Raw genomic sequence first — 27,985 nt, 5'->3', positions numbered from 1 at the left:
CTCCCTGCAGTCCCTCTTATGACAGACACTCTGTCTGCAGGTTTTGGTCCCCTCCCCGGGACTAGCCTAGCCCTTTCCAGCCCTTGCCCATTGGAAGCCCTGGCTCCTGGCATCTGTATGAGTTCGTTTTCATGCTGCTGATAAAGACATACCTGAGACTAGGACATTTACAAAGAAAAAGAGGCTGGGGAGGCCTCATAATCATGGCGGAAGGCAAAAGGCACGTCTTACATGGTGGCAGCAAGAGAGAGAATGAGAGCCAAAGGAAAACCATCAATCTCTTGAGACTTATTCACTACTATGAGAACAGTATGGGGGAAATTGCCCCCAGGATTCAATTATCTCCTGCCATGTCCCTCCCACAACACGTGGGAATTATGGGAGCTACAATTCAAGATGAGATTTGGGTAGGGACACAGCCAGACCATATCAGCATCTATGCCTGAGGCAGAGGCTCTCCAGGTGGCCAGGATGGGCCGTGCACCCCCTGCCTCCCATCACCTCCCTGCCCCAGCTCCAAACAGAGTCTATCCAGTGGTCTTGCAGCTCCGCTCAGAACCCCACCCCTCCCCACCCCCCTACCCCAGGGTGCTGCTTCCTTCTCAAGAGTCTGCCCAGTCTAGCCTGAGACTCTCTGGCTGTTAGGCAGTCCCTCTGCGTGGTTAACTGGAGCTTTGTGGTTGGGGAGCTTTTGCTCTCATTCAATACGCATTATTCAGTACTATTATCCCCATTTGGCACGTGAGGCAAAGGGCCCTTACCCAAGGTCACAGCAAGCGAATGGTAGGGCCAGGCTGAGAGTCCGGGCCTCTGTCTGCAGAGTAGCCGTAGATGGGCCCAAATCCCTCCTGCTCCCTCTTCCGCGGACACTCACGCAGGTCAGCAGTCAGCACCCAGCCGAGCCCACAGACATGGCTGGGCCTGTGAACAGTTGCCAATGTGGAAACACTGGGAGACTAAGTTTAAGGCATGGAAAGTAGCCGTCATCTGGAGTTGGGAATTTTCTTGAAAATGTGGGAGGCCTGGCATGACTGGGCCCCATTCGGTCAGTCGCAGAACAGCTGCCCCATCTAGGTGGGGTGGGTGTTCTAGGTCCCCACTCATGTACCTGTCTGACTCATGATCCCTGGTGGGCTCTGTACACAGCTGCGGGTTCTACCTGGATGGTCCTGGGTCCCTCAGCTGGAAAACCAGGGAAGGGGCAGATTAGGGTATTTGGAAATGGTGAGCACTGAGCCTCTGACAGCCTGCTTAAGCCCCTGGGTTACCTGTTAGCCCTTTCCTTTACCTGCCAGAGGCTGTGCTGAGCTGAATGACGGCTTCTGGAAATAGCCAAGGCCAAGGCCCTGCCTGCAGGTGGCCTCTAGGCTAGTGTTGGGGGTGGGTAGGTCCTGAGCTGGCAGTCGGGTTTCCAGGCTGCTGGTGCGGATTCCTGCAGGGCCAGGTAGTGGATGGGCAGGGCCATGATCACACTTGACATGAGCTGTGGGCTTAGAAATCCAGGAACAAGCTGCATTGAATTCTCAGCAGGTTATAGGGTAGGAGAGGCTTCAGGGGAAAGGAAGAGGCACTTGCTTCAGTGACCATTTCCCACAATAAGCACAGAATACACAGTGTTAAGTTGGTGGTCAGTTCAAAGGAGAACAAAGAACAGAGAAGGGTGTCCAGGGAAGAGGCTGCTGAGAAAGGCATGTTTGAATAAAGAGGAGGTGGGAGGAAGTGAGACACGTGGGTAGGAGGGGGAAGGAAGGAGGGCCTTTCAGGCAGAGGAAACAGCTCATGCAGAGGTCCTGAGGAAGGAGGTCAGTGCATGGACAGCCAGGAGGCCAGGGCACCTGCTCCGGAATGTGAGCTGGGGGAGGATGGGTACAGGACCTGGCGACAGATCTTGGGGGGGCCCGTGTAGACCATAGGAAGGACTTTGTGCTCCCCCTCGAGGGGGACAGGAGTTGTGGGAGAGAAGCAGAGAAGTGACATGGTCTGAGCTGCCTTTTTAAGAGGACCACTCCATGGCAGGGTTGATGTCCACTGAAGGGTTAGAAAACCAGTTAGGAGGCTACTGTGTGACCCAGATATGGGGGTGGGGGTGGTGACACAGCCCAGGTGGGTGAGCAGGGTGGTGACTGAGGAGTGGTAAAAAGGGGCCAGGTCCTGGTACCATGTTGAAGGTAGAGCTGGCGTGGTCAGCTGATTAATTGGAGGTGGAGTATGAGAAAAGTGTGTGGGGAGGTGGTTAAGGAAGATTCCAGAGTTTGAGGCCAAAGCAACAGGAAGGCTAAGGCCACTGTGTACTGAGTTTGAGAGGACTGAGAAGAGCAGGCTCTTGGGGACTGGTCAGGGACTGTCTTGGACGTGTTAGGTTTGAGTTGCTTTTAGAGGTTCAAGCAGAGGTGTGGATGCTCTAGGCTCTGGGTCTGGAGTTCAGGGATGAGGTCCAGGCGGGTGTCTGTGGTTGGACTGAAGCCATCAGTGCCCAGAGGTCAGAAGGGAACAGAGTCCAAAACAGAGCAGGCAGAAATGAGAGGAAACCAGGAACACGGGCCCTGGAGGCCAAGCGAAGACTTGCCATCGCCTGCGTCACCTGCTGAAGGCAGAGCTCATCGGATGGAGAATGTGGGTTCACACTCAGAGGTTGTTGGTGACCGGCATGGAAAAGCCAGAGCTGGTCCCAGAGAGGATGGTGGAAGGGAAATGGAGATGGTGATGTGGTCAATCCTTTTGAACATTTTTGTTCCAAAACGAAGAAGGGAAATGGAATGAGAGCTGGAGAGGGACATGGGATCAAATGAAGGTTTTCTGTGAAAGATGTGAGAGAGAATCGCATGTTCCAATGATGCTGAGAAAAATTCAATAGAGGGCGCATGCCAAGTGCAAAGAACTCAGATAGTCCGAGGAGCCTCTTGTGCCAAAGGGAGGCCTCGGTTTCCAGTTGAAGGGAAGGCACAGCAGCAGCCAGGCTAATAGCGGGAGAGCCTGCTAGGAGAAGTGACCCTCGCGCTCCTGGACCTGGGGTCTCACCTCTGTGGGAAGCACAATGCCTGGGATCTTTCCCCAGCCCTGGGTGCCTTAAAATTTGAGCACTCTGAATTAGCAGAAACTTTGGTCCACTTGAGTCTTCTCATTCTTGGCTGGGATGTGGACACAGTTCACCAAAGCCAAGGCAGCTAGTAAGAACTTCAGCCATGCCGTGGCCAGCTCCAAAATCACCAGGACTGATGCTCAGGGTTCTGTCAGGAGGCACAGGGTAGTTAGCATGGCCTGTCCCTCCCAGGGAGGGCAAGAGGAGACAGGCAAAGAAAAACAAGATGTCCTCTGCCCTCATGGCACAGGATCCTACTGTCCCTGGGGCTGTCCACCTCATTCAGTCATTCATTTGAAAGTCACTATTTCCTGAGCACTTACTATGTGCCAGGCACTGCTGTAGTTGTGGAGGATACAGCAGTGAACGGGATGGACGAGGTCCCTGCCCTCCAGGAACTTATATCACAGGTTGGGAGTGGACATGAAAATAAAGTAAAAATAAGTAAAATAAGTAAAAAATAAGTAAAAATAAGTAAAAAATAAAGTAAAAATAAGTAAAATAACATAAAAATAAGTAAATTCATTAATCCTTCACTTACCTTTGGCCCAGTTGAGGGAAATAAAATCTGCTCTTTCACCCTTAACCTTGCTGTTTGGAGTTCATTTGCCACTATCTCACTGGTGTGAATAGACTCATTTTCTACCAGTTGAGAAAATTGGTTCTCAACTCTTTTGGTTAAGTAGAGTTGCCCTTGGCTCCATGGAGTATGCTGATAATTGGCACAGCACTGACCAGGGTAGTTCTCAAGCATGCCAGCCCCGATCAGGCACTATTGGCATCTGCCTCCCTGTCAGGGGCAGAGCTAGCAAATCTGCCCTGTTTCCCTCCCATGCCATGGCAGACATCCCTAATCAACCCAGCTTCCTAGGGAGCCTAGTTGATTTGTCATGTCTGCCCTGGCGTGTTACTGGAAAACAAGAAGCTATTCCAGATACTTGCCTTGCCCCAGGCAGGAGGTTGGAAAAGTCATGCTGACTAACTTTCCAGAGCGCACTTGGAGAGAGGTTCTATGGGGCATCTGGAAGGATCATGAGCCTGAGCGTCAAAGTTCTGGGGTCAAGTTCCAGGTCAGCCACTTGTTGGCTGTGCGAGCCGGTCAACCCACTTCGCCTCATGGTGAGAAGATAAAGGAAATTAACGTCGTGAGGAGCAGACTGGGTGCCTGTATCCCAGCACTTTGGAAGGCCAAGGCCAGCGGATCACTTGAGGTCAGGAATTCCAGACCTGAGCACCACCTGATGTGACAAGAACCCGATTAGCCTTTATAAAGTAGGTTAAACTTTAACCTTTTCCGAATTCACCTTACTCATCTTTGAAACAGGAAAAGACCAAATAAACCGGTGGCCACCCATCCCAGGACCATAAATCAGTGGCCCTGAACTTGCTGCCCTCGACTGGCCCTTTCCTTCTCCCTGACCTGGGTCTCTTCCCCCTTGGCTCTTTACTTGGAAACCTGCCTATTGCTCAAGTCAGCCTGTATTTTCTGGGACCTCCTAGAGCCTGAGCTCAGGCTTGGGAGCCATGGGAAGCCGGAAGACAGGAAGAGAGGCTAACACTTACTGAGCACCTGCTGTATGCAGCCGAGGTCTGCCCTGGGTCCTGTCACATGGAGCCTTGCCAGGTAGAGACGATCATGCACAGCTTAACAGCTGGGGATAGGGAAGCTCAGAAAAGTTGCGTGTGGGGTCTCAGGCCCCCAGCTACTAAGGAGCAAGTGACAAAGGTGAGGTCTCTTGGGATTTCAGAAGCTAAATGGAAGCTCACAGAATCCAGCACCTTCATTATGCTGAGGGAAAACAGGCTTTGAGGGAGGGAAAAAAGCAGCACCAGAACCTGGGGCCCTGCCCCCGACTCTGAAACTGTGTCTTTCTGAGGTTCTCGTCCTCCAAAATGCTCAAGGTCAGCACCTCAGAGTCATTCAAGACCAGACAGCTTGTCCCTATGGGGCAGAAATGATTATACAGTCATCGGTCCTCTGGATCTATGGGTTCCACATCCATGAATTCAACCAACCACAGATCGAAAATAATTTGGGAAAAAAAAAATGGATCTTTGTGCCTGTACTGAATATGCGCAAGACATTTTTCTTGTCATTCTTTCTAAACAACACAGTGTAACAACTACTTACATAGCATCTACATCGTATAAAGTGTTATAGGTAATTTAGAGATGATTTACAGTACACGGGAGGATGTGTGTACGTAATTTGCAAATACTATGTTTTATTGGAGACTTGAGCATCTGTGGATTTTGGTATTTGGGGGAGCTCCTGGAACCAATGCCACACAATATTAAGGGTTGACTGTCAGCTGCCGTCTACAGATGAGGAAACTGAGGCTTAATCAAACTTAGGCAGATTCCCAAGCCAGTGCTTTTTTTTTTTTTTTTTTTTGAGATGGAGTCTCGCTCTCTCACCCAGGCTGGAGTGCAGTGGAGCGATCTTGGCTCACTGCAAGCTCCGCCTCCCAGGTTCATGCCATTCTCCAGTCTCAGCCTCATGAGTAGCTGGGACTACAGGCGCCCGCCACCACGCCCAGCTAATTTTTTGTATTTTTAGTAGAGACGGGGTTTCACCATGGTAGCTAGGATAGTCTCGATCTCCTGACCTCGTGATCCGCCCGCCTCGGCCTCCCAAAGTGCTGAGATTACATGCGTGAGCCACCGCGCCCAGCCCCAAGCCAGTGCTTCTAACTCAGCTGCCTTGACCTAAGAGTCAGGAGACCTCAGCTGACTGTGCATTGGGCATTCTTGCTCCTTCTCTGGGCCTCAGTTTCACCATCTGAGAAGGGAAGCTGAGCTGGAAGAACTCCAAGAGCCTTACATTCTGATGGGTGTTTATTAGAGGTTCAAGTCCCACAGATTGGTTTGCCAGGCTTTCTGGCCCTAACTTGCCCACCCCTCATTTCACAGAATGTAGTTCCTGAAGGTTCCACGAGTCAGGAACATTGCATGGAAAAGAAAGGGGGGCCCCTGCTGGCAGCAGCTGGGATCGTCTGACGTGGACCTATTCCTCCCTCCTCATCTCTGAGCCCACGTTTGTCCAGGGTACACCCAGGTTGGAAATTTTTACAAGGGCTCCTGACCTTGGGACATCCAGGATTGGGCCCACAGTGGTGGTTTGTTTAGTTTGAGATGGAGTCGCTCCTCCATGTCCACATCTGGGTTAGGGGCTGTGGCATCCAAAGGCAGAGAAGGAAGAAAGGTCTGTGGTGGGAGCTTGAGGACAAACTGAATGTCACCTCATTGTGTACATGACAGAGCCCAGAGGCTCCTTTGTGTTGTTTTTAGTTGTTCTCCACTGGGCATTCATTCCTAAAGACTCGGCTTTCGTGTTTTCTCGGTCTTTCGTCTGGCAGGGCCCAGCCCAGAGACGTACCACCATCGTGGGGCCACAGCTGGGCCCCTGGTTACACCCTAGTCTCAGGCATGCATGTGGCCACCTCTGAGTTGGAAAAATAGGTCCCTCCCCACACACCCTCCCTCCCACCCTCAGCGTCCCCACATTCCCAGGAGCGGGCTCGTCTCATTCCATGATCCTGCAGGGCCTGCTGGGCATGACATCACCAGTCACCATGGCAGTGGTTCCAGTGGCTTGGCTGCTGGAATAGGACCCGCGTGGGTGAAGCCAGATGACTAGGAAGTCACGCAGAGCGCTGGAGAGCTAGGGGCTGAGTCAGGAGGCCAGTCCCAGAGAAACACAGCTGTGCCTTGCAGGCTGGCAGCTCATCTTGTGTTAGGAGCATTTGGGGAACATCAGAACGGGTTTTGAAAGAGAGAAAAAAGCAGAGCTATGAGGAAGAAAGGAAGAGTTCCAGCCAGGTGCGGTGGCTCACGCCTGTAATCCCAGCACTTTGGGAGGCCAAAGCAGGCAGATCACGAGGTCAGGAGATCGAGACCATCCTGGCTAACACGGTGAAACCCCCGTCTCTACTAAAACTACAAAAAAATTAGCCGGGTATGGTCCCAGCTACTGGGGAGGCTGAGGCAGGAGAATGGCATGAACCTGAGAGGCGGAGCTTGCAGTGAGCCAAGTTCGCACCACTGCACTCCAGCCTGGGAGACAAGGCGAGACTCCATCTCAAAAAAACAAACAAACAGGAAGAGTTCCATTGCATCATTTTCATAGCTGTGTGTAGATTTTAAATTATTTCTTGGGGGTCCTCTCCACCGGCCTCATTGTTTGTGTAGAGTTGCAGCACCTGCCATGTGCAAACTGGATGTCGCCTCCTTGTGTACACGACACAACTTGTGGCACCTTTGTGTTATTTTTAGTTGTTCTTTACCTGACATTCATTCCTAAGGATTCAGTTTTTGTGTTGTCTTGGTCTTTAGCCTGGCAGAGTCCAGCCCAGAGTTGGGCAGAGCAAGGAGCGCCCGTGGAAAGGAACCATGAAGTGAAGCCTCATGGGAGAGGGTGGCAGCACGTCTCACGGCCTGCCCTGGTGTGTCTGTTAGGAATGTGCTGGGCTGCATGTAACAATAAACCGCAAAACATTGGGGTTTGTTATCCTCCTGCTGTAAGGCATCCTGGCTGGGTGGTACCATCAGGGACCCTGGTCCCTTCTGTTTTTTTTTCTCCTCCCCATTCTTAGCTCATGTCTTCCATCCTTGTGCTCAAAAAAGGGCTTATAAAGAAAACTATATTTCCCAGTGGGTATCTGTGTGCATCTTAACGGCCAGAAGTGTGGCACGTCCCGCTGGCAGCTGCAGAGGAGCTTTCGAAATTGAACGTTTGAGGTGGACACATTCCCCGCCAAACAGAATTGGAGCATCATGGTGAGGTGGAGGGTGGATGGTGCCAGTGCCAGCTGTAGGTGTGAGTTCGTCTCCTCTGTGAGAGCGTCAGCCTCCCACAAGGCAGGAACCATGTCTGACTCACCCCTGTCTTCACAGCAGCAAGTCTGGCATATAGTAGGTGCTTAATGAAACAGTTTGGGGAGAGCTGCGGGTCCCCTCTTAGGCAGAAGTGAATAATCTAAAGGCACAGGCCCAGCTCTTGCTCTCAGAGAGCCCCAGGTTAGATGCAGGAGGCATAGCCCCTGCCCCACCATGGAGGCGGCCCACATGTTGCACACACAGAGCCAGGCACACGTACACACACCCCCTGGACTGCCGGATAAATGATAACACGGATGGAGCAGCAGGGAGGCCCAGAGAGGCTGCCAGAGGCTGCACTTCACCCTCTCAAAGGCCATTTGTGAGAGGAAAGGCCTGGGAATGCCACGTGGGGGGCCTGGGGGGTCCCCTCCCAAGGTCTCCAACTGCCAAGAGCAGAGTCTGGAGTTTGGTTCTCATGGAGATGAGGATAATGTAGGAGGCAGTGCAGAGCCTAGGGGGCTGGGGGGCATTCATTTCCAACCAGAAGGCAGAGGCATGATTTCCCTGCCAACCAGAGGGCGGTGGTGTAAATCCCCCAGGGAGCCCATGCGACCTGCTCAGTAGCAGCCTCTTTCCACTGGGGCAGGAGGGCCCAGTGAGGCTCCCAGGAAGCCACAGTGATAGCATGGCTGGGGTCGGCGCCCCTGCCCTCCAGGAGCCACTCCCCAAGCTTGGCAGTGCTCCCCCGCTACTCTCCAGCCCGCCAGCATGAAACAGCCGGAAACTGAGTCAGGCACCCGTTCAACCCCAGCTGTGCCATTAACCGGCCGTGTGGTCTTTGTTTCCCCCTCTGTGAGATGGGATGATAAAAATACTCACCCATGCACCTGCCTCTCCTAGGAGGGCGGCCAGGATCCCGTGCGCATGTGCAAATGGAAATTTCCCATTCATCAGCGACAGCGGGGCCCGGCTCTTCCTTAAGGAGCCTTCTGACCGCGTTGCATCTTTATTTTGATTTTGATTTTTATGTCTTACTTTATTTTTTGAGACAGAGTCTCACTCTGTCTCCCAGGTGGGAGTACAGTGGTGCAATCTCGGCTCACTGCAACCTCCACCTCCAGAGTTCAAGCAATTCTTATGCCTCAGCCTCTGGAGCAGCTGAGACTACAGCCTCACGCCACCATGCCCGGCTAATTTTTGTATTTTTAGTAGAGGCAGGGTTTCACATGTTGGCCAGGCTGGTCTCGAACTCCTGATCTCGAGTGTTCTGCTCACCTCTCAAAGTGCTGGGATTACAGGCCTGAGCCACTGCGCCCGGTCATACATCTGTAGATGTTGGGTTTTCTTAATGTGAGATTCACCAGCAATGTGGTCACACCACGTTAGAGGGCAGGGCACAAAACTAGCCTAGCTGTGCCAGGGCCTCCCACCCACTGCCTGAGGCCTGCAGGGCCCACCCCCTGCCTGGCAGTAGTAAAACAGAAGAGTCCTCTCTCCATGGACTCCACCGTCCTGGCCCTTTAAGGTTCCGGACCAGCAGGCCTGGAATTCCGGCCCTGGTGACCTAAGCCGCTGCTCAGCCAAGCCAGCTGGGAGAGGACAGACCCAGCTACAGGAGCCTGGAAGCTCAAAGCTGGAATTGAAAGAGCTGCCTGAGACCTGGGGTCCCCACTGCGTGGACCTCCTCCCCATGACTCTGCTCATGGTGACATGGCCCAGCTGACCCGCCTCCCACCTGGGGAGCTTATGTTGGACACTGGGCCAGGAGCTCAGAGTCCTCAGTCCTTAGGCCATACCTGGTGTCCCCAGGTCTCTCATGTACACAGGCTGTTTGCAGGATTGGACATTCAGGACAAGATGGGATGGCACAGTCAGGATGGCACAGTCATTGCCATCCTGTATTCTGCCCTCAGCTAGCCTTGGGGCTGGGGACCCTCCAGGTTTTGGGAGCTTCACTGTGGAGGCGGCAGAACATAGGGTCGAATGTCGACTTTGGGGTCAGACATGGCTGTGTGATTTTAAACAAATAACGTAACCACTCTGGCCTTGTCAGGCTGGAAGTTTCCAGAGCCAAAGAGTTGCTTTGCCTCCCCAACCCCCACCACCACCTCCACGATTCCAGACACAAAGAGCCTGTGGAGAGGGGTTAGCCTCAGAAACTCCTCCTTGGTATTCTCTCCAGGAGAAGGACGGAGTGCTAGGGGTCTGGGCAAAGGCCGTGGAGCCCACCCTTATAGTCAGAGGCTGCCCTGAGTCTGTTCTATGCACCAAGGAGCCAGCGCTGTAGGGAAAGAGAGTCTGGAGGGGCGGATGTCATGCTGCTTGCAGGCGGCTACTCAGGGTGTGTTTTGTTTTGTTGGTTTGCTTTGGTTTGGTTTTAGAGACTGGATCTTGCTCTTGTCGCCCAGGCTGGGGTGCAGTGGCATGAACATGACTCACTGCAGCCTTGACCTCCTGTGCTCAAGCAATCCTCCCACCTCAGCCTCCCAGCCTCCCAAGTAGCTGGGACCACAGGCATGCACCACCACAATCAGCTGATTTTTTTAATTATTACTTTTTGTAAAGATGAGGTCTCACCATGTTGCCCAGGCTAGTCTCGAACTCCTGGGCTCGAGTGATCCTCCTGACGGATCCCAAGGTGCTGAGATTGTGAGCAGGAGCCAAGGCACCCAGCCTTATTTTGTTTTGCTTTTTTAATAGCTTTATCGACCTGTAATTCACATACCATACAACTGATCCATTTTAAGTGTCCAATTCAGTGGTTTTTATTGTTCACAGTTTTGTATCCACCCCAACAACCAATGTGAGAACATTTTTACCACCTCAAAAAAAAATCCCATACTCTTAGCTACCACCCCTCCATCCCCGATCTACCCCCACACCTGGCCTGAGGCAGTGAGGCAAGATCTCACCGCTGCACTCCAGCTTACCTTCTTTCTGTCTCTATAGATTTCCCCATTGTGGACATTTCATATAAACTGAATCACAAATATATGGCGTTTAGTGACTGGCCTTTTTCACTTAGCATGTATTCAAGGTTCATCCATGTTGTTGCAAATATCAGTACAGTTGGCGTCTTTAGCTATAGGTTTCACATCTATGGATTCAATGAACCATGGATCAGAAATACTCAGGGAGCAGGCACTGTGGCTCATGCCTGTACTCTTGGGAAGCTGAGGCAGGCAGATGACTTGAGGTCAGGAGTTCGAGACCAGCCTGGCCAACATGATAAAACCCATCTCTACCAAAATTACAGAAATTTGCCTGGCGTGGTGGTGGGCACCTGTAATCCCAGCTATTCGGGAGGCTGAGGCAGGAGAATCACTTGAACCCAGGAGGCGGAAATTGCAGTGAGCCGAGATCGCAGCACTGTATCCCAGCCTGGGTGACAGAGCAAGACTCCGTCTAAAAAAAAAAAAGGAAAAGAAAAAAAAAACTCAGGAAAAGAAAATGAATGGTTGTATCTATACTGAACATGTACAGATTTCTTTCTTGTCATTATTTCCAAAACAATACAGTGTAACAACTATTCATATGGCATTTATATTTTACTAGGTATTGTAAGTGATCTAGAGATAATTTAAAGTATATGAGGGGATTGTGTAGGTTGTGTGCAAATACTATGCCATTTTATATAAAGGACTTGAGCATCTGTGGATTTTGGTGTCCACAGAGAGTCCAGGAACCAATCCCCTTGGATACTGAGCAATGGCCCTCCTTGTTTTTATTTATTATTAAGTAATATTCCATTGTGTGGATATATCTCATTTTGCTTATTTATTTATCCATTGGTGGACTTTCGAGTTATTTTCACCTTTTTGGCTCTGATGAATAATGCTATAAACATTTGCATTTAAGTTTTCATGTAGACATATGTTTTCATAGCTCTTGGATGTACGCCTAGAAGTAGAATCGCAGGGTCGTATGGTAAGTTGATGTTTAATCTTTGGAGGAGCTATCAGACTTTTCCAAAAGCAGCTGCACCATTTCACATTCCCGCCAGCAGTGCCTGAGGATTCCAGTTTCTCCACATCCTGTCAACCCTTGCTATTGTCTGTTTTCTATTTTTAGCTATTCTAGTGAGTGTGAAGTGGTATTTCATTGTGGTTTTGATTTGCATTTTCCTGATGACAATTGATATTGAGAGTTTTTTCATGTGCCTATTGGCCATTTCTTGGAGAAGTGTCTGTTCAGATCCTTTGCGCATTTCGTTTGTTTGTTTGTTTATGACAGAGTCTTGCTCTGTCATCCAGGCTGGAGTGCAGTGGTGCAATCTCAGCTCACTGCAACCTCTACCTCCTAGGTTCAAGCAGTTCTCCTGCCTCAGCCTCCCAAATAACTGGGATTACAGGCACACACCACCACATCTGGCTAATTTTTGGTATTTTTAGTAGAGAGGGGGTTTCACCATGTTGGCCAGGCTGGTCTTGAGCTCCTTATCTCAAGTTATCTACCCGCCTCGGCCTTCCAAAGTGCTGGGATTACAGGCATGAGCCACCGCACCTGACCTGCCCATTTTTTAAATGGTTTCCTGGTCTTTTTATTATTGAGTTGCAAGATAGACTTGTATATTTCAGATAGAAGCCCCTTATCAGATACAGGATTTGCAAATATTTTCTCCCCTTCTATGGGTTGTCCTTTACTATGATATCCTTTGAGACACAAACGTTTTTAATTTGGATGAAGTCCGATTTATCTGTATTTGCTTTTGTTGCTCTACACTTTTGGTACATGTCTTGATGTGTGTTTTTAACGTAATACTTCTCCCCACGGAAGAAATGAGGCAGGAGGGGCTGTTGGGCTGGATTGAGTGGTTCCGGTGGGCTTAGGGTGGCCCTGGGGTTCCTTTTGACAGGGAACTGAGGCCCTGTCCGCTTCCTGAACCATGGGCCTCTGGAGCCCACCAGGACTCAGTTCTTTGTTATTGAACACTCAGCCAGCTCAGGGCTAGGAAAGCAGTTTCAACAAGGACTTGCTCCCTGGTCAGATCGACACAGCTGAGATATGAGAATCGGGGCTCTCGACACAGGTGAGCCTGGCTTGGAATCCTGGGAATGTCACCAAGAGGCAGGGGCACATGGGAGGGACACTTCGTCTTTCTGAGCCCTGTTTTCTCACCTGTTACAAAGGTGACAGTGGTGATGCCACTTCTCAGCACTCAGGCATCTGGAGGGGACAGCTGGGGTCTTGGGAACTAACTCTCTCCTTTATCCCCAGCCATGAAAGCTGACCGGAAGCGCTTAAAGGGCGAGAAGACAGACCTGGTGAGCCAGATGCAGCAGCTGTATGCCACACTGGAGAGCCGCGAGGAGCAGCTCCGAGACTTCATCCGCAACTATGAGCAGCACCGCAAGGTCAGCCGCCGCCCTGCCCTGTCCTGCCCTGCCCTCCCCTCCCCTCCCAACACACCAGCTCCCACCCCCACTGCTGGCTGGCCACCTTCACAGGGTCTGCCTCTTGAATCCCCAAACACAGATAGGGAGGCCTTTGATGTGTCCAGCTAGGCCTAGGCACCGAGATAAAACCGGCACAGCCCCCGGAGGGGGCTCTCTATGTCTCCTGGGCAAACAGGACAGCATGAACTCAGGAGTCTGGAGGGTTCAGATCCTGGCTCCTCGTGTGTGTGCCCTTGTGCATCTCCCTTGACCTCTCAGAGCCTCAGTTTCATCTCTGCAGAATGGTGATTGTGGTGGACCTTTCAAAGCTACAGTAAGGATTCGATGAGATGATGAATGCTGAGCACTCAACCTGGTGCCTGGCACGTAGGAAGCATCATCAATAAGACGCATAGCTAACATTTACTAACACCGTAAAAAAAGTGTGAAGAGAGAGCTGGGGAGCCCCAGTGAGATAGCAGGAAGTTCTGCCTTTAGGGAGGGAGTCTTGGAAGGCTTCACGGAGGAAGTGACATATGCACCGGGCTCTGTGGGGTGAATAGGAGTTTATGGGTCAGATAACTGAGGAATTTGTTTCACCATGTATCTCTCTGGTATCTGTGGTATGACATGTCAAAGAGGACAGCAAAACTTTAAAAAGGGTCAGTCCCCTGGCCAGGCACGGTGGCTCATGCCTGTAATCCCAGCACTTTGGGAGACCCAGGTGGGTGGAATGCTTGAGGACAAGAATTCGAGACCAGCCTGGCCAAAAGCCCATCTCTACTAAAAAATACAAAAATTAACTGGACATTGTGGTGCATGCCTATAGTCCTAGCTACTCAGGAGGCTGAGGCACGGAATCACTGGAACCCAGGAGGTGGAGGTTGCAGTGAGCCGAGGTCGCGCCACTGTACTCCAGCCTCGAGCTGAATGCACCTCCGGCCTCTGTTTTCTGCCCTGCGTAGGCACCTTGGTCACAGCCCTTGTCACAGGGTGTTCAGCTTGAGGCTCCTTTTCTGAACAGTGGGAAGCAGCAGGCCAGGTGAATGAGTCCCTTCCCAGATGCTGCCTCTGAGCGGAGTTAAGAGACCAGAGTGTTCCAGACTGGATTGGAATCTAGATGCTTGGCCCCCACCACCCAGTTTGGTCTTCACCAGTGATTGCACACTGTCACCTCCCGGGCACGCACATCACTTCCTTTCTATGATGAAAGGAGCCCCAAGAGTTCTCTGGGCCGAGCCACGACAGCCCCTGACAGGGATCTGGGACTTCTAGCTGCCCTCAGTGCCCAACTTGAGAGCGGGACCGGGCTCCCCCTACCCTGCCCTGCCCTCCCCTGCCCTGCCCGCCCAGCTCCCCCTGCCCTGCCTGCTCAGCCCAGCCTTCCCCTGCCCTGCCTACCCAGCTCCCCCTGCCCTGCCTGCTCGGCCTGGCTCCCCTTCATGTTAGATGAACTGAGCCTCCCCATGCCTGCCACAGGCAAACGGTTTGGCAGGAAAGGGATGACCCAGAAGCGAGGCAGAGGGAGGCAGGGGAGCCCGCAGAGGCTGCTTTCTGAGACTCTGGCATGGGAAGCAACTCATGGGCCTGGGGTCTGCTCCTTAGGGCGAGGCTCTCTCAGCAGCATTGCCTTTGGCCACCAGCAGAGAGTCAGAGGCCAGGGGCTCAGAGTGACCTCCATGCAGAGGGAGGGGTAGGGGACCCCACTCTCCTCTCTGATGATGCAGGTACACGTGTATGCTCACAGGCGCGTGCTGTGGGAGTTACCGTGTGTACTTCAAGGGCTTGCAGGCAGAGTTCTCAGAGCCTCGTGTGTGTCCATTCATTTAACACCCACACGGACACTGGGGGGCATATGGTTATCCTCCCATTTCACAGATGAGCCGACAGACACAGAGAGGGGAAATAACTCATCCACAGTCATGTAGCCGGTGATGGCAGGGCAGGGGCTTACAGGGCCTAGGTGCAGAGCCTGCGTGCCTTCCCCCTGCGCTGTGCCCCTCTTCCCCCAACCCCATTGCCCCCTGGCACTCAGCACAGCATCTTCTGTTCGCCTCTGCTCCCTGCCTCCCCTTCTGTGTCCACCTCTCTCATTTCTCCATCCTCAGCCCAAGGAGCTTGGTCTTTTTTCAGTGGGCAAGGCAGGGAGAGCCTCTGCCTGACCAGCCCCATGCCCAGGAGCATGGAAACCTAGTTACCTCTTGTTTATTGGGAATGGGATGCAGTGGGGCCAGAGAACCAGCCCACAGCCTTCAGTGATGTGCTGGCCCCAGGGCAGGAGACAGGCTCCAAGCTGACCCTTGTACTTGTCCCCCCAGCCACCAGCTTCCTCCTCCTGGGACCAGGGTTGCACAGGGATTAAGAGCAGACAGCTAGGTTAGAATCTCACCTCTGCACTTGCTAGGGGGTGGCTCGGGCAAACAGATGACTCTCCCTGGTCTCAGCCTTCACATCTGCAAAGCAGGATAAAGATTGCAACTACTCACAGCCCAGTGCTGTCAGCGCTAAGGTTCCCAGGGCATGGAAAGCAAGGGGAAGTAGGGGCATATGCCTACTACTGTTATTGTCATTATCATTATTATCATTATTGCCTTCGTGGATTCGGAGTCAGCCATTTGATCATGAAATTTCCACAGTGGATTTCGAAGCCCCTCTGCTGTCCCCTCACCTGCCACTCCCTGGTGTTGGTCTCATTGGCAAACCCAGAGGAGGAAATGAAGGCCCCAGGTGGGCAGGAGTGGAGCTGTGGCTGGTCCCACACAGACCCCAGTCGTAGGCCTGCTTTCTGGGAAAAGGTTGGAGAGGCAAGACCTGTGCAGAAAGGAACCCAGACAAGACCTTCTGGGAGGGACAGAGGGTCTCAGAGGACCCAGGAATCAGGAGCTGGAAGAAGGAGCTCCCTGAGAACGCATGCCCTGAAGAAGGACATATCAGGATTTAGAAAAGCAGCCAGTTACGGTGGCTCACGCCTGTAATCCCAGCACTCTGAGAGGCCAAGGTGGGAGGATCACTTGAGCCCAGGAGCTCCAGACGAGCCTGGACAACAGAGTGAGACCTCCATCTCTACAAAACAATTTTAAAAATTAGCCGGGCAGGGTGGCACACGCCTGTAGTCCCAGCTACTTGGGAGGCTGAAGCAGGAGGATTGCTTGAGCCAGGGAGGTTGAGGTGGCAGGGAGCCAAGATTGTGCCACTGCACCCTAGCCTGGGCAACAGAATGAGACCCTATCTCAAAAAAAGAAAAGAAAGAAAGAAAAAAAAGCAAGAGGGTGCTGAGCAGAGTCCAAGAGGATCCAAAAGATGGCACTGTTACCAGGTAATCGTCCTGGCAAGGATTGTGGTGATGGCTGCCTTCAGAGGCCACCTCAGCAGGAGCTGGCATGAACATAGTATTACCTATAGCAAATGTTTATTGTGCACCTACTGTATACAGTCATGAACATGGTATTACCAATACCAAACGTTTGTTATGCACCTACTGTATACTGGCATGAACATGGTATTACCAATAGCAGATGTTTATTGTGCATCTACCGTATACAGGCATGAACATGGTATTACCAATAGCAGACGTCTATTGTGCACCTACTGTATACAGGCATGAATGTGATATTACCAATATCCGATGTTTATTGTGCACCTACTGTATACAGGCATCAACATGGTATTACCAATAGCAGATGTTTATTGTGCAGCTACTGTTTAAGGCATGAACATGATATTACCAATAGCAGATGTTTATTGTGCACCTGCTGTATGCAGGCATGAACATGACAAGTAACAGACATCTCATGTGCACCTACTGTATACAAACATGAATGTGCTATTACCAACAGATGTTTATTGTGCACCTACTGTATACAGACATGAATGTGTATTACCAGTAGCAGATGTTTATTATGCACCTACTGTGCACACACACTGCCCTCATCTCTTCACATTTGCTACTTTAATAGCAATCCTTTGAGGAGTGATTGTCCCTATTCCCCCCATTTAATAGGTGAAAACTAAGACTGAGGTAAAGTCTCAGGCCCAGGGCCACATCATTATGGAAAGGGTAGAGGCAGGGTGCAAACCCAGGAGGTCTAGTCCCAGAGTCCCGGCCCCAGAGCTCATAGGACTGGGCCTTGCCTGGGCCAACCTCCTCACACCACTCAGTACGTGTTCAGAGGAACAAAGGAATGATTCCCACTGTTTGCCATTTTCAACAACCCAAGGCTGACCACAGAGAGGAGGTCACAGCTGTCCCCATGAGCTGTGGGTAGAGCGCTGGCTATTTCATGACCAGCCTAGCATTTCATACCAGTGCTTCTCTGTGTCTTTTAATGATATGTCAAATTTGTTTTTTAAAATTGTTTGGGCAAAAATGGTACATTTTCATGGGGTACATAGTGATGTTTGGATCCATGGGATGTATAGTTATCAGATCAGGGTAATTAATATATCCATCTCGAAGTGTTACATCCAGCTCAGATTTGGCAATAAAATTCCCATGGAGAGCACCGTGTCATGTTTTAAGTCGTAGGTGACTAGGGGCATCCCCCAAGTCTGACTGGCAGCTGGGGTGGGGTTGACGCTACTGAATAGAAGCCCCGTGGCTGTGGCTGCCAGGCTCCCTGTGGCCACAGCTGAGCAGCCAGTGCCACTTTTATTGATCGACTTCATCATGCCCTTCAGGTTCATTTAGAAAAATGAAACTTCGAAAACACTCATTTATTAACAATTAATACTTTAATACTAAGATGTTAATATTAGAAGTAGAGAGAGTCGCTCCTGTAGGTCCGGCAGATCGGTGGAATGGCAACATTTAAACAATATTTTAGTCATTGTTGGGTCCAGCCCCATTTTACAGGTGGGAAGGCTGAGGTCCACAAGGGTCAAGTGACTGACCCAAGGACATATGTTTAGAGCCAGTTTAGCAAAACTGAAACCACAAGTCCTGGTTTTATTTCACCTCTTCCAAGATCTTGCAGCTGGCTATCAAAAATGATTTGCATTTTGTGTGCAAAATAAATGTCCTCCTGGAACAGGATGACTGGAACCCTCAGGTTCCCTGGCCCACTCGGCTGTGCCCACTCAGTCTGCCGTGGCCTACCCAATTTCTCCAGGAGACCCCTGCAGGACTCCACGGGAACAGGCAACAGGAAGGACCCCAGGCCCTGAGCTCCTGGGGGTAGGGGAACGGCACAGGAGAAACAAGGCTGCTGACAAAGGAGGGGTCTTGGTCTGTCCAGAATGTGGCCGATGACCGGGCATGGCGGCTCACGCCTGTAATCCTAGCACTTAGAGAGGCTGAGTCAGACAGATCACCTGAGGTCAGGAGTCCAGCACCAGCCTGGCCAACATGACGAAAGCCTGCCTCTACTAAAAATACAAAAATTATTCAGATGTGATGGTGTGCACCTGTAGTCCCAGCTACTCAGGAGGCTGAGGCAGGAGAATTGCCTGGAGCCCAGATGCAGAGGTTGCAGTGAGCCGAGATCGCACCACTACACTCCAGCTTGGGGGACAGAGCGAGACTCCATCTCAAAAAAATTTGAGAAAAGGAAACAAAAACAAACAAGAAACAGAATGTGGCAAAATTGCAACATCTCCGAAAGCTGCGCCAAATGCACTTTCCCTGTCACATGACTGCAGATGGAAGGGCGACTGGAGGACTCTCCATAAACCCAGCTGAGGAAGTTCACGCAGCAGGCCAGGCAGCCAGGCTGAGGGCTAGACACAGGGTGATTCCGTGTGTAGAGGCCACATTAAAACAGGCCATTTTCATCCCACTACTGTCACCTCCCCAGCCAGCCTTTTTTTTTTTTTTGAAACGGAGTTTCGCTCTGTTGCCCAGGCTAGAGTGCGGTGGCATGATCTCCGCTCACTGCAACCTCCACTTCCTGAGTTCAAGCGATTCTTGTGCCTTGGTCTCTGGAGTAGCTGGGATTACAGGTGTGCGCCACCACACCTGGCTAATTTTTGTACTTTTTTAGTAGAGAAGAGGTTTCACCATGTTGGCCAGGCTGGTCTCAAGCTCCTGACCTCAAGTGATCCACCTTCCTCAGACTCCCAAAGTGCTGGGATTACAGACGTGAGCCACTGCGCCCAGCCCCCAGCCAGACCTATAAGCCCCTGAAGCCCCCTCCTCTCCCCTCCCTATTCCACTCCTTTTTTTTTTTTTTTTTTTTTTTGAGACGGAGTTTTGCTCTTGTTGCCCAGGCTGGAGTGCAATGGTGCAATCTCGGCTCACCGCAACCTCTGCCTCCCGGGTTCAAGCAATTCTTCTGCCTCAGCCTTCCAAGTAGCTGGAATTACAGGCATGTGCCACCACTCCCCACTAATTTTGTATTTGTAGCAGAGACGAGGGTTCTCCATGTTGGTCAGGCTGGTCTCGAACTCCCGACCTCAGGTGATCTGCCTGCCTCGGCCACACTCCCCTCTTATGTCCATGTGATCCCCGAGTGCTGGCAGCTCCACAGAACCTCAGCTCCCAGGCCTGTCATCCAAGGCCTCATGAGGTTTGGCCAAATCCCACCCTTGTCAATTCCCGCCACCTCCAACCCGCTTCCAGTTCCAGACTTCTCAGGGGTCTCCTTTCAGTTCCTTTCCTGCCTCAGCTACCAGCAGGGATTGAGGCCTCTACCACACTGTCTATGGGCTGGCGGAGTTGTTTTACCTCTCTGGGCCTCAATTTGCTCATCTGTGAAATAGGGATAATCGTAGTCCCTGACTGAGGGGTGGTTGTGAGGTTTAAATAATGCACCTAAAACCCTTAGCACGGTACAGAACATTCCATGACAGTTGCTGCTGAGCCCAGCTTTCCTGCTGCCGTGGAATGTGACCCCAAGGAGGTGGGAGTCCAAAACTTGAAAGCACCTACAAGGCCTTCCCACCCGGCCTAGAGCCCTTGGTCTGTTCATGAGTAGTAGTGTGAATCAGTGACTGCAATGAGACAAAAATGATCCTGAGGGTCCTAGTGGGGCTTCCTCCTAATTCAGGGACATTTTATAAGCAGCCTCTTGTATACCAGCGGGTTCTCAGGGACAACCCTTACCCCGGTGGTCAGTTCTACACTGTAGCAGAAGTTTTCACTATAAGCTCCAGGAGTGCAGGGATTTTTGTCTGGTTTGTACCAGACAAATATCCACAAATATCGCTTGAATAACAGACCAGTATCAGCTTCAAATAAAGAAAACAGGTTAGAGAGGGCCTGGGGCTTCTTTCTTACATGGGTGGCCAGGGAAGGCTTCTCGGAGGAGGAGACAATTGAGCAGCGATCTGAGTGAAGCGAGCAGGTGCCTGCTGGGAGCCCAGTCCCATGCAGAACGCTCCAGGTGGATTCCCTCATGCAGACCCACACAAACGCTCCAAAGCATATGTGGTGTTATCCCCTGGTTACAGATGGGGAAACTGAGGCAGGGATGACTCACAACAGTCATTGCAAAGCCAGGATTTGGCCCAGGTTCTCTCTCTGTCTCCAGAACCAAGGCCATAGCTACAGCTCTGTGACAGCCACAGAGAAAAGGCCAAGTTCTCCCTCGGCCTCCCCCTCTTTCACCATCTGGAAGTGAGGCCTTCAGAGACACGTTTGTGAGACAAGGCAGGGTAGTGGCCTCCCTCCACGGTCCCAGGCCACACGGAGACCTTGGATTTGCTTTCAGTTTGGTGAATGGGAAGATGGTGGCTGGGTAGATGGGTAGGGCTCCCCGCTGGGACTGTCCTTCTCAAAAGGACGTCTGTTGTTCTGAAACTTTGCTGTGGCCAACAGAGGTCACAGCCCCGATTCAGCTGTCTGGTCCTTCCCTGCTGGCTCTGCTCTGGGGACTGGCACAGCCGGGGCCTGGCCCTTCCCTGGACAATCACAGAAAACAGCTTATGCAGGAGGGCCAGCCTGGGGAGGGGCTCGGGCAAGCGGCTGAGGACTGTGCTGCATCCAGGACACAGCAGCTATTTCTCTCAGAGGCTGTGACCCTGTGGGGTGGTGGCCGGACCTTGTGGCAGTCCAGACAATTGGGGTCGCTGGTGCCTCCTTACTGTTGATCTTGTTTCCCTGTGATGAACACAATTTACCAAACAGAACAAAGCCCCAGAACAACTATTGCACCCTAACTTCTGTCAGACTGTGTTCAGTATCTCCCACATGTGCAGTCATTTGGCCTTTAGAATTCTTTGAAACAAGTAGGATTGACTCCTGCCCCATTTTACATACGGGGGACCCAGACTTGATGAGGTAGAATGACTTACCCAAAGCAGTCATTTGCCCACTTATTCATTCATGCAGCGCAAAAAGGATTTACTCAGCATCTACTGGGTTTGTCTCTGTTCCAATCTTCCAGCTAGTTTGTGGCAGGGCTGGAGTTCGTGCCCACGGCTTTCCCACCACAGAGCCAGAGCTCCTGGACACAGGTCATGGGGCCTCCCCACTTCTTTTTCCATCTAGGGGTTAGGCCCCCTCTAGGCGTCCCTGGGCCAGGAAGAGCCTGGCTGTCACACCCACGGTGCTCTCTCCCTGTCCCTCCCGCAGGAGAGCGAGGACGCGGTCAAAGCGCTGGCCAAGGAGAAGGACCTGCTGGAGCGTGAGAAGTGGGAGCTGCGGCGCCAAGCCAAGGAGGCCACAGACCACGCCACGGCACTGCGCTCCCAGCTGGACCTCAAGGACAACCGGATGAAGGAACTGGAGGCCGAGCTGGCCATGGTGAGAACCCTCCCCACCCAGGTGGGCCTGGCATCTGCTAGCAGTGCCATGCTGGGAGCCAGGACGTCTGGCATCGACTCACTTCGGAGACCTAGGGTGGGGTGGGTGGGGCAGAGCAGAACACAAGCAGAGGGGCAGGGTCCGCGGCGGGAGGGGGCTTTCTGCAATGCATTGTAAGTGTCCCTCCAAGACCATGACCCCAGAGCCTGGGCCAAGCTTTTATCCACCTGCCTCGGGCCTAGGGAATGTGGAGATGGTGGGAAAACAGTCACTTTTCCACACACCCCAACCTACTGTTAGGAAAAAAAAAGGCCAGGTGCGATGGCTTATGCCTGTAATCCCAGCAGTTCAGGAGGCCGAGGCAGGCGGATTGTTTTTGAGCGCAGCAGCTTGAGACCAGCCTGGGCAACATGGCAAAACTCCTTCTCTACCAAAAAATTCAGAAAAATTAGCCAGGCATGGTACATGCCTGTAGTCCCAACTACTCCAGTGGCTGAGGCAAAAGGATTGCCTGAGCCCAGGAGGTGGAGGCTGCAGTGAGCCACTGCTCCCAGCCTGGATGACAGTGAGACCCTGTCTCCAAAAAAAAATTTTAAAAAAAAAAAGGAAAGGAAAAAAAAATTTGTTTAAAATATACATATTTGCTTAGGAAAATATTTGGGGGGAAATACATGGAAATACTAACATTCATTCTCTCAGAGTGGTAGCGACTTTTATTTGTTTGTTTATTGGCCTCTTCTCAAATGTCTGTGCAGCAAAAATGTCTTACTTGGGTCATTAAGGAAACAAATAATTTTTTCCTAACCCAAACCAAACCCTCAAAATACTTCCAGACGCTTTGTGTTCCCAGGAGATGCGTAGCCTTTGTGTGTGGGGACAGAGGGTCCGGGTCGGGAGAGAGCGCCCTGGAGGTCTGTTCTGCCTGCTCCTGTGTGACCTTGGGCTGCTCACTCAACTGTTCTGGGCTTCAGTGCCTTTTACTTGTTACTGCGCTGGGAGTGGGGTCTTTTTTTTTTTTTGAGACAGAATCTTGCTCTGTCACCCAGACTAGAGTGCAGTGGCATGATCTCAGTTCATTGTAAACTCCGTCTCCCGAGTTCAAGCGATTCTCCTGCCTCAGCCTCCCAAGTAGCTGGGATTACAGGCACCCGCCACTGCTCCTGCCTAATTTTTGTATTTTTTGGTGGAGATGGGGTTTCACCATCTTGGCCAGACGGGTCTCAAACTCCTGACCTCATGATCCACCTGCCTCAGCCTCCCAAAGTGCTGAGATTACGGGTGTGAGCCACCATACCCGGACTGGGGTCTTAATCCCACCCTACCTTCCCCATAGGGTGGCTGGGCAGTTGCAGGGAGCTTGTGGCTAGAGAGGCCTCCAGAAGCCACCAGGGGCTCAGTGTGACAGAGGCCGAGAGGAGAATGTGGGAGGAGCTCCTGAAGAGTAGGGGCAGGGGGAGGACATAGCTCTTAGAAGAGTTGTTGTCCTGCAGAGAGCTGATGCCAGCTAACAGTGTGGTTACAGCCATGTGATCTGGGTTCGAATCCAGCCCCAGGTGCTTCCCAACTGTGTGACTGAGCAGGAGCCTTCACCTCTCTGGACTCCATATGCATCAACTCAAAACAGAGATAATGGCATATAGAGTTGACTCTTAAACAACACAGGGCTTAGGGGTGCTGATCCCCTGTGCAGCTAAATCCATGTATAACTTCTGACTCCCCTAGACCATAACTGCTCATAGCCCACTGTTGACCAGAAGCCTTACTGAGAACAGTCAGTGAGCACATCTTTTGTGTGTTAACTGTCTCGTTTTCTGTATTTGTATTAGTTCATTCCTGCACTGCTATAAAGAAATAGTTGAGACTGGGTAATTTATAAAGGAAAGAGGTTTAATTGACTCACAGTTCTGAACGGTTGTGGATGCCTCAGAAACTCATAATCATGGCAGAAGGCAAAGGAGAAGCAGGTACCTTTACAAGATGGCAGGAGGGGGAATGAGCACGGGAGGAACTACCACACGTTTGTGAGCCGTCAGATCTCGTTAGAATTCTATCACTATCACGAGAACGGCATGGGGGAAACCATTCCCATGATCCACTTACCTCCACCTGGTCCCTCCTTTGACACGTGGGGATACAATTAGAGATGAGATTTGGCTGGGGACCCAGAGCCAACCATATCAGTATTCTCTGAATAAAGTAAGCTAGAGCAAAGACAATGTTATTAAGAGAATCAGGCCAGACGTATAATCCCAGCACAGGCCAGATGTATAATCCCAGCACTTTGGGAGGCCGAGGAGGGTGGATCACTTCAGGTCAGGAGTTTGAGACCAACCTGGCTAACATGGTGAAACCCCATCTCTACTAAAAATACAAAAATTAGCCAGGTGTGGCAGTGGGTGCCTGTAATCCCATTTACTCGGGAGGCTGAGACAGGAGAATCGTTTGAACCTGAGAGGCGAAGGTTGCAGTGAGCCAAGGTCGAGTCGCTGCACTCCAGCCTGGGCAACAGAGCAAGACTCCATCTCAAAAAAAAAAAAAAGAGAATCATAAGGAAGAGAAAATATATTTGCTATTCATTAAGTGGAAGAAGAGGATCATCATCAAGGTCTTCATCCTTGTTGTCTTCATGCTGAGTGGCTGAGGAGGAGGAGGAGAGGAAGGATTAGCTTTGCTGTCTCAGGGGTGATGGAGGTGGAAGAAAATCTGCCGATAATTGGACCCGTGCACCCATGCAGTTCAAACCCACGTTGTTCAGGAGTTGACTGTGCTTTGTAGGGCTCTTGTGAGGATTTCCAAGAAATAAAGCAGGAGAAGCACTTGGCACTGGGCCCGGATCCCTGGACGTGGTAACCACAGCAGGATGGTTTACTAAGGACCAGGCCCCCAGGGCAGGCCGGGGCAGGATCCCTGGGCCTCTCCTAGGTCTCCTTGTCCAATGCTGACCCCTAGTGGTGAGAACTACTGGGCAGGAAGAAGCTGCGGCGGCAGGGACTTCTGGGGTCCGGGGGTTCCCACCAACGGAGTTGATAATACTGGAGGCCCTGCTGCTACGTGCAGCCCAGACAGAAATCTTTGAACTTGTAGACCAGGAAAAGGCCCCTGTTCTCCCAGGTCTTCCTCATGACTTGTGGACAGACAGATGTGTCTTCCTTCCTTGGAATCCTGGCCTTAGGCATCCAAGGACGCCCTGGGTCTTTCCGGCCTAGGATCCAGCTCACCCTGGCTTCCACTCCCACTGTTTCCATTCTGGCCAAGAAAACTCAACTTCTGGCCGCCTTCTGGCAGGCATCAGATGCATCCGCCCGTGTGAATGTTGGCAACTCAGGTTGATTGGTTTATGTTCATGTTAACAGCACAGGCAGTGTCTATCCAGGGCTTGGAGGCAGAGGGAGGGGGCTTCACGGGGAGCTGTGACGGCCCCAGTCTTGTTGGTGTGTCCACCTGATTGCAGCTTCCCTCTATTGCCCGCCATCCCTAGAGTTTCACAGCCAGGCCATGTTGCCTGCAGGCCCAGCTCCCCCAGTGCACGGCTGACCCTTCCTCGGGGGATGCCTTAAGTCCTGTGTTGCAAGCAACAGGAAGCAGCTCTGCTCTGCCAGTGGAAGCATAGAGGGTGGGTTGGAAGGAAGTCAGGGTCCACAGGTGCAGTGGGGAGGTGGAGGGCGCGGCTTAGCAGTGGCAGAAGCCACGGCAGCTGCAGACCAGGTGTGGTGGCTCACACCTGTAATGTTTTGGCTTTGGGAGGCCAAAGCGGGCAGATCACTTGAGGTCAGGAGTTCAAGACCAGCCTGGCCAACATGGTGAAACGCTGACTCAACTGAAAATACAAAAATTAGCTGGACATGGTGGTGGGCACCTGTAATCCCAGCTACTCGGGAGGCTGAGGCAGGACAATCGCTTGAACCCAGAAGGCAGAGGTTGCAGTGAGCCGAGATTGCACCACTGCACTCCAGCCTGGGCGAGAGAGCAAAACCCCATCTCAAAAAAAAAAAGCAGCGCCCCAGCTGCAGAGGTGGGGAGCCAGGCCCGGGGGAATGGTGCGCTCAGCAGCCCCTGCAGCTGGGGGGATGAACATGTCTCTTTTCTCTTCCGATGAAATCTTACCTCAGTGAGGTCCATGCAGCGTGCCCAGTGCCCCATCTTGGGCCATTTACTTGCCCTTTACCCAGGGGTCCTGGCTGTAGCCCCTGGTGCTGGGCAGTTCCCTCTGTGGCAAAGCTCACACCTGCCGGTGACCCGGAGGCCACTGGGAAAGCAGGTATTGGGGAAAGAGCCCAGACTGGTGCCAAGTGAGGGGTGAGTGGCCCGTCAGGATCCAGGCATCGTCCCTCCCCCTGTGTCCTGAGGAGCCAACTCCAGGCCGCCCCACACACCCTCTTCACTGCTTCACTTGGGGAAAAACCAGAAAGACATTTGCTTCTGCAGACGTTTCCCAAGAAGCAAAGCCCTCTGCTGGCATTTAGCAATGAACGTGGGCACCCTGAGGCCCGCCCAGCCATCCACCCTTGCTGGGAGCATTTCCTGTTAAATCCTGATCGAACCAGGCATTACCACCCACACGGCAACTTCTCTGTAACCACATTGGCCCCATGGGACCACGCACATCTGTGTGTGTGCGTGTGCGTGTGTGTATGTCTCAAATATTGTTTATTGACATAGAATGTCAAGGCCCGAGCCCACCTGAGCCTACCGTTGTCCCTGCAGGAGCCTCCCCTCCATGGCCAGAGCCTGCATTGATCCTTGGTCGTTGGGCATGGGTGGTTGGCCATGCCGTTCAGTGTTTTCAGCATGTTGACAACATTGGGCAACCGCCACTTCTGTCTAATTCCAGAACAATTTCATCTCCCCAGAAAGTATCCCATCTTCAATGAGGTCTGTATTCTTATGGTTTTGGAGCTGGAGATCGGGCAGTCCTGAACTCCATGGCCTGACGGCTTTGCTGGGGAGACTTTTGACGGGAGTACAGCCAGGGCCTGAGGAGGCAGCTCCCTTACTAGCCTTCCCTCAGTCCACAGGCCTTCCCCACCAGCCTCCTTAGTCACATGTGGGGCTGGGAGACAGGGCTGCCTGCTCCTGAGACCATGGGCTTGCCCCCCACACTGGCCCTGTCCCCAGGAGCCCAGCTTACACTGACCTCGCTGCCCACGAGGGGCACTGCAGCGTGGGAAATGCTCTTCAGTTGACGGTGCTTTCTGTAAATAAGAGCACCAGATATGTCTGGGGCCATATAACTGGTGGGGCTGCCCTGTGCTCTGCAGCTTCCCTGGCCTCCACCCACCGGATGTCAGCAGCACCCCCCACCCCAGCTCCCAGTGTCACAGCAGTAGACTCTAGACATGGCCGCATGTCCCCCAGAGTGCAGAATCACCCCAGACTGGAAGCATCCCTCCATCAAGTAGGACATTTTGTGAGAATCAGATATTCCTATCTGTCTGGGCCTGGGCTATTTGAGTCTAACAGAGTCCCAGTTTGGGTCCTGTTACTTTCTGTCTGTGTGACCCTTGACAAGGGACTTAACCTTTCTGAGCCTTAGTTCCCTGCTGTATAAAATCAGAACTATACGCCAGGTGCAGTGGCACACGCCTATAAACCCAGCACTTTGGGGAGGCTGAGGCATGTGGATCACCTGAGGTCAGGAGTTCAAGACCAGCTTGGCCAACATGGTGAAAACCGTCTCTGCTAACATTACAAAAATCAGCCAGGCATGATGGCAGGCATCTGTAATCCCAGCTACTCGGGAGGCTGAGGAAGGAGAATCATTTGAACCCAAGTGGTGGAGGTTGCAGTGAGCTGAGATCAGACCATTGCACTCCAACCTGGATGACAGAGACTCCATCTCAGTAGAGTAGAGTAGAGTAGAGTAGAGTAGAGTAGAGTAGAGTAGAGTAGAGTAGCCTGGATGGCAGAGTGAGACTCCATCTCAGTAGAATGAAATAGAATAGAATAGAATAGCCTGGATGACAGAGTGAGACTCCATCTCAATAGAATGTAATGGAATGGAATGGAATGGAATAGAATAGAATAGAATAG

The 27,985-nt window shown here is 51.9% G+C and overlaps 1 protein-coding gene across 2 annotated transcripts in view; it reads left to right on the top strand.

Annotated features, from left to right (window-relative positions):
* Positions 1–27,985, top strand: part of KAZN (kazrin, periplakin interacting protein) — a 515,581-nt gene that overhangs the window by 418,372 nt on the left and 69,224 nt on the right. For both annotated transcript variants that reach the window (XM_007980471.3, XM_037985377.2), the window contains exons 3-4: positions 13,118–13,254; positions 21,785–21,955. In XM_007980471.3, the coding sequence (XP_007978662.3) occupies positions 13,118–13,254; positions 21,785–21,955 (308 nt within the window). The remainder of the gene's footprint in view (positions 1–13,117; positions 13,255–21,784; positions 21,956–27,985) is intronic.

The sequence above is a fragment of the Chlorocebus sabaeus genome, chromosome 20, assembly GCF_047675955.1.
Source record: "Chlorocebus sabaeus isolate Y175 chromosome 20, mChlSab1.0.hap1, whole genome shotgun sequence".
In the NCBI taxonomy this organism is placed as follows: Eukaryota; Metazoa; Chordata; class Mammalia; order Primates; family Cercopithecidae; genus Chlorocebus; species Chlorocebus sabaeus.
The sequence above is the reverse complement of the archived record's forward strand: the minus strand, read 5'-3'. Positions and strand labels throughout refer to the sequence as shown.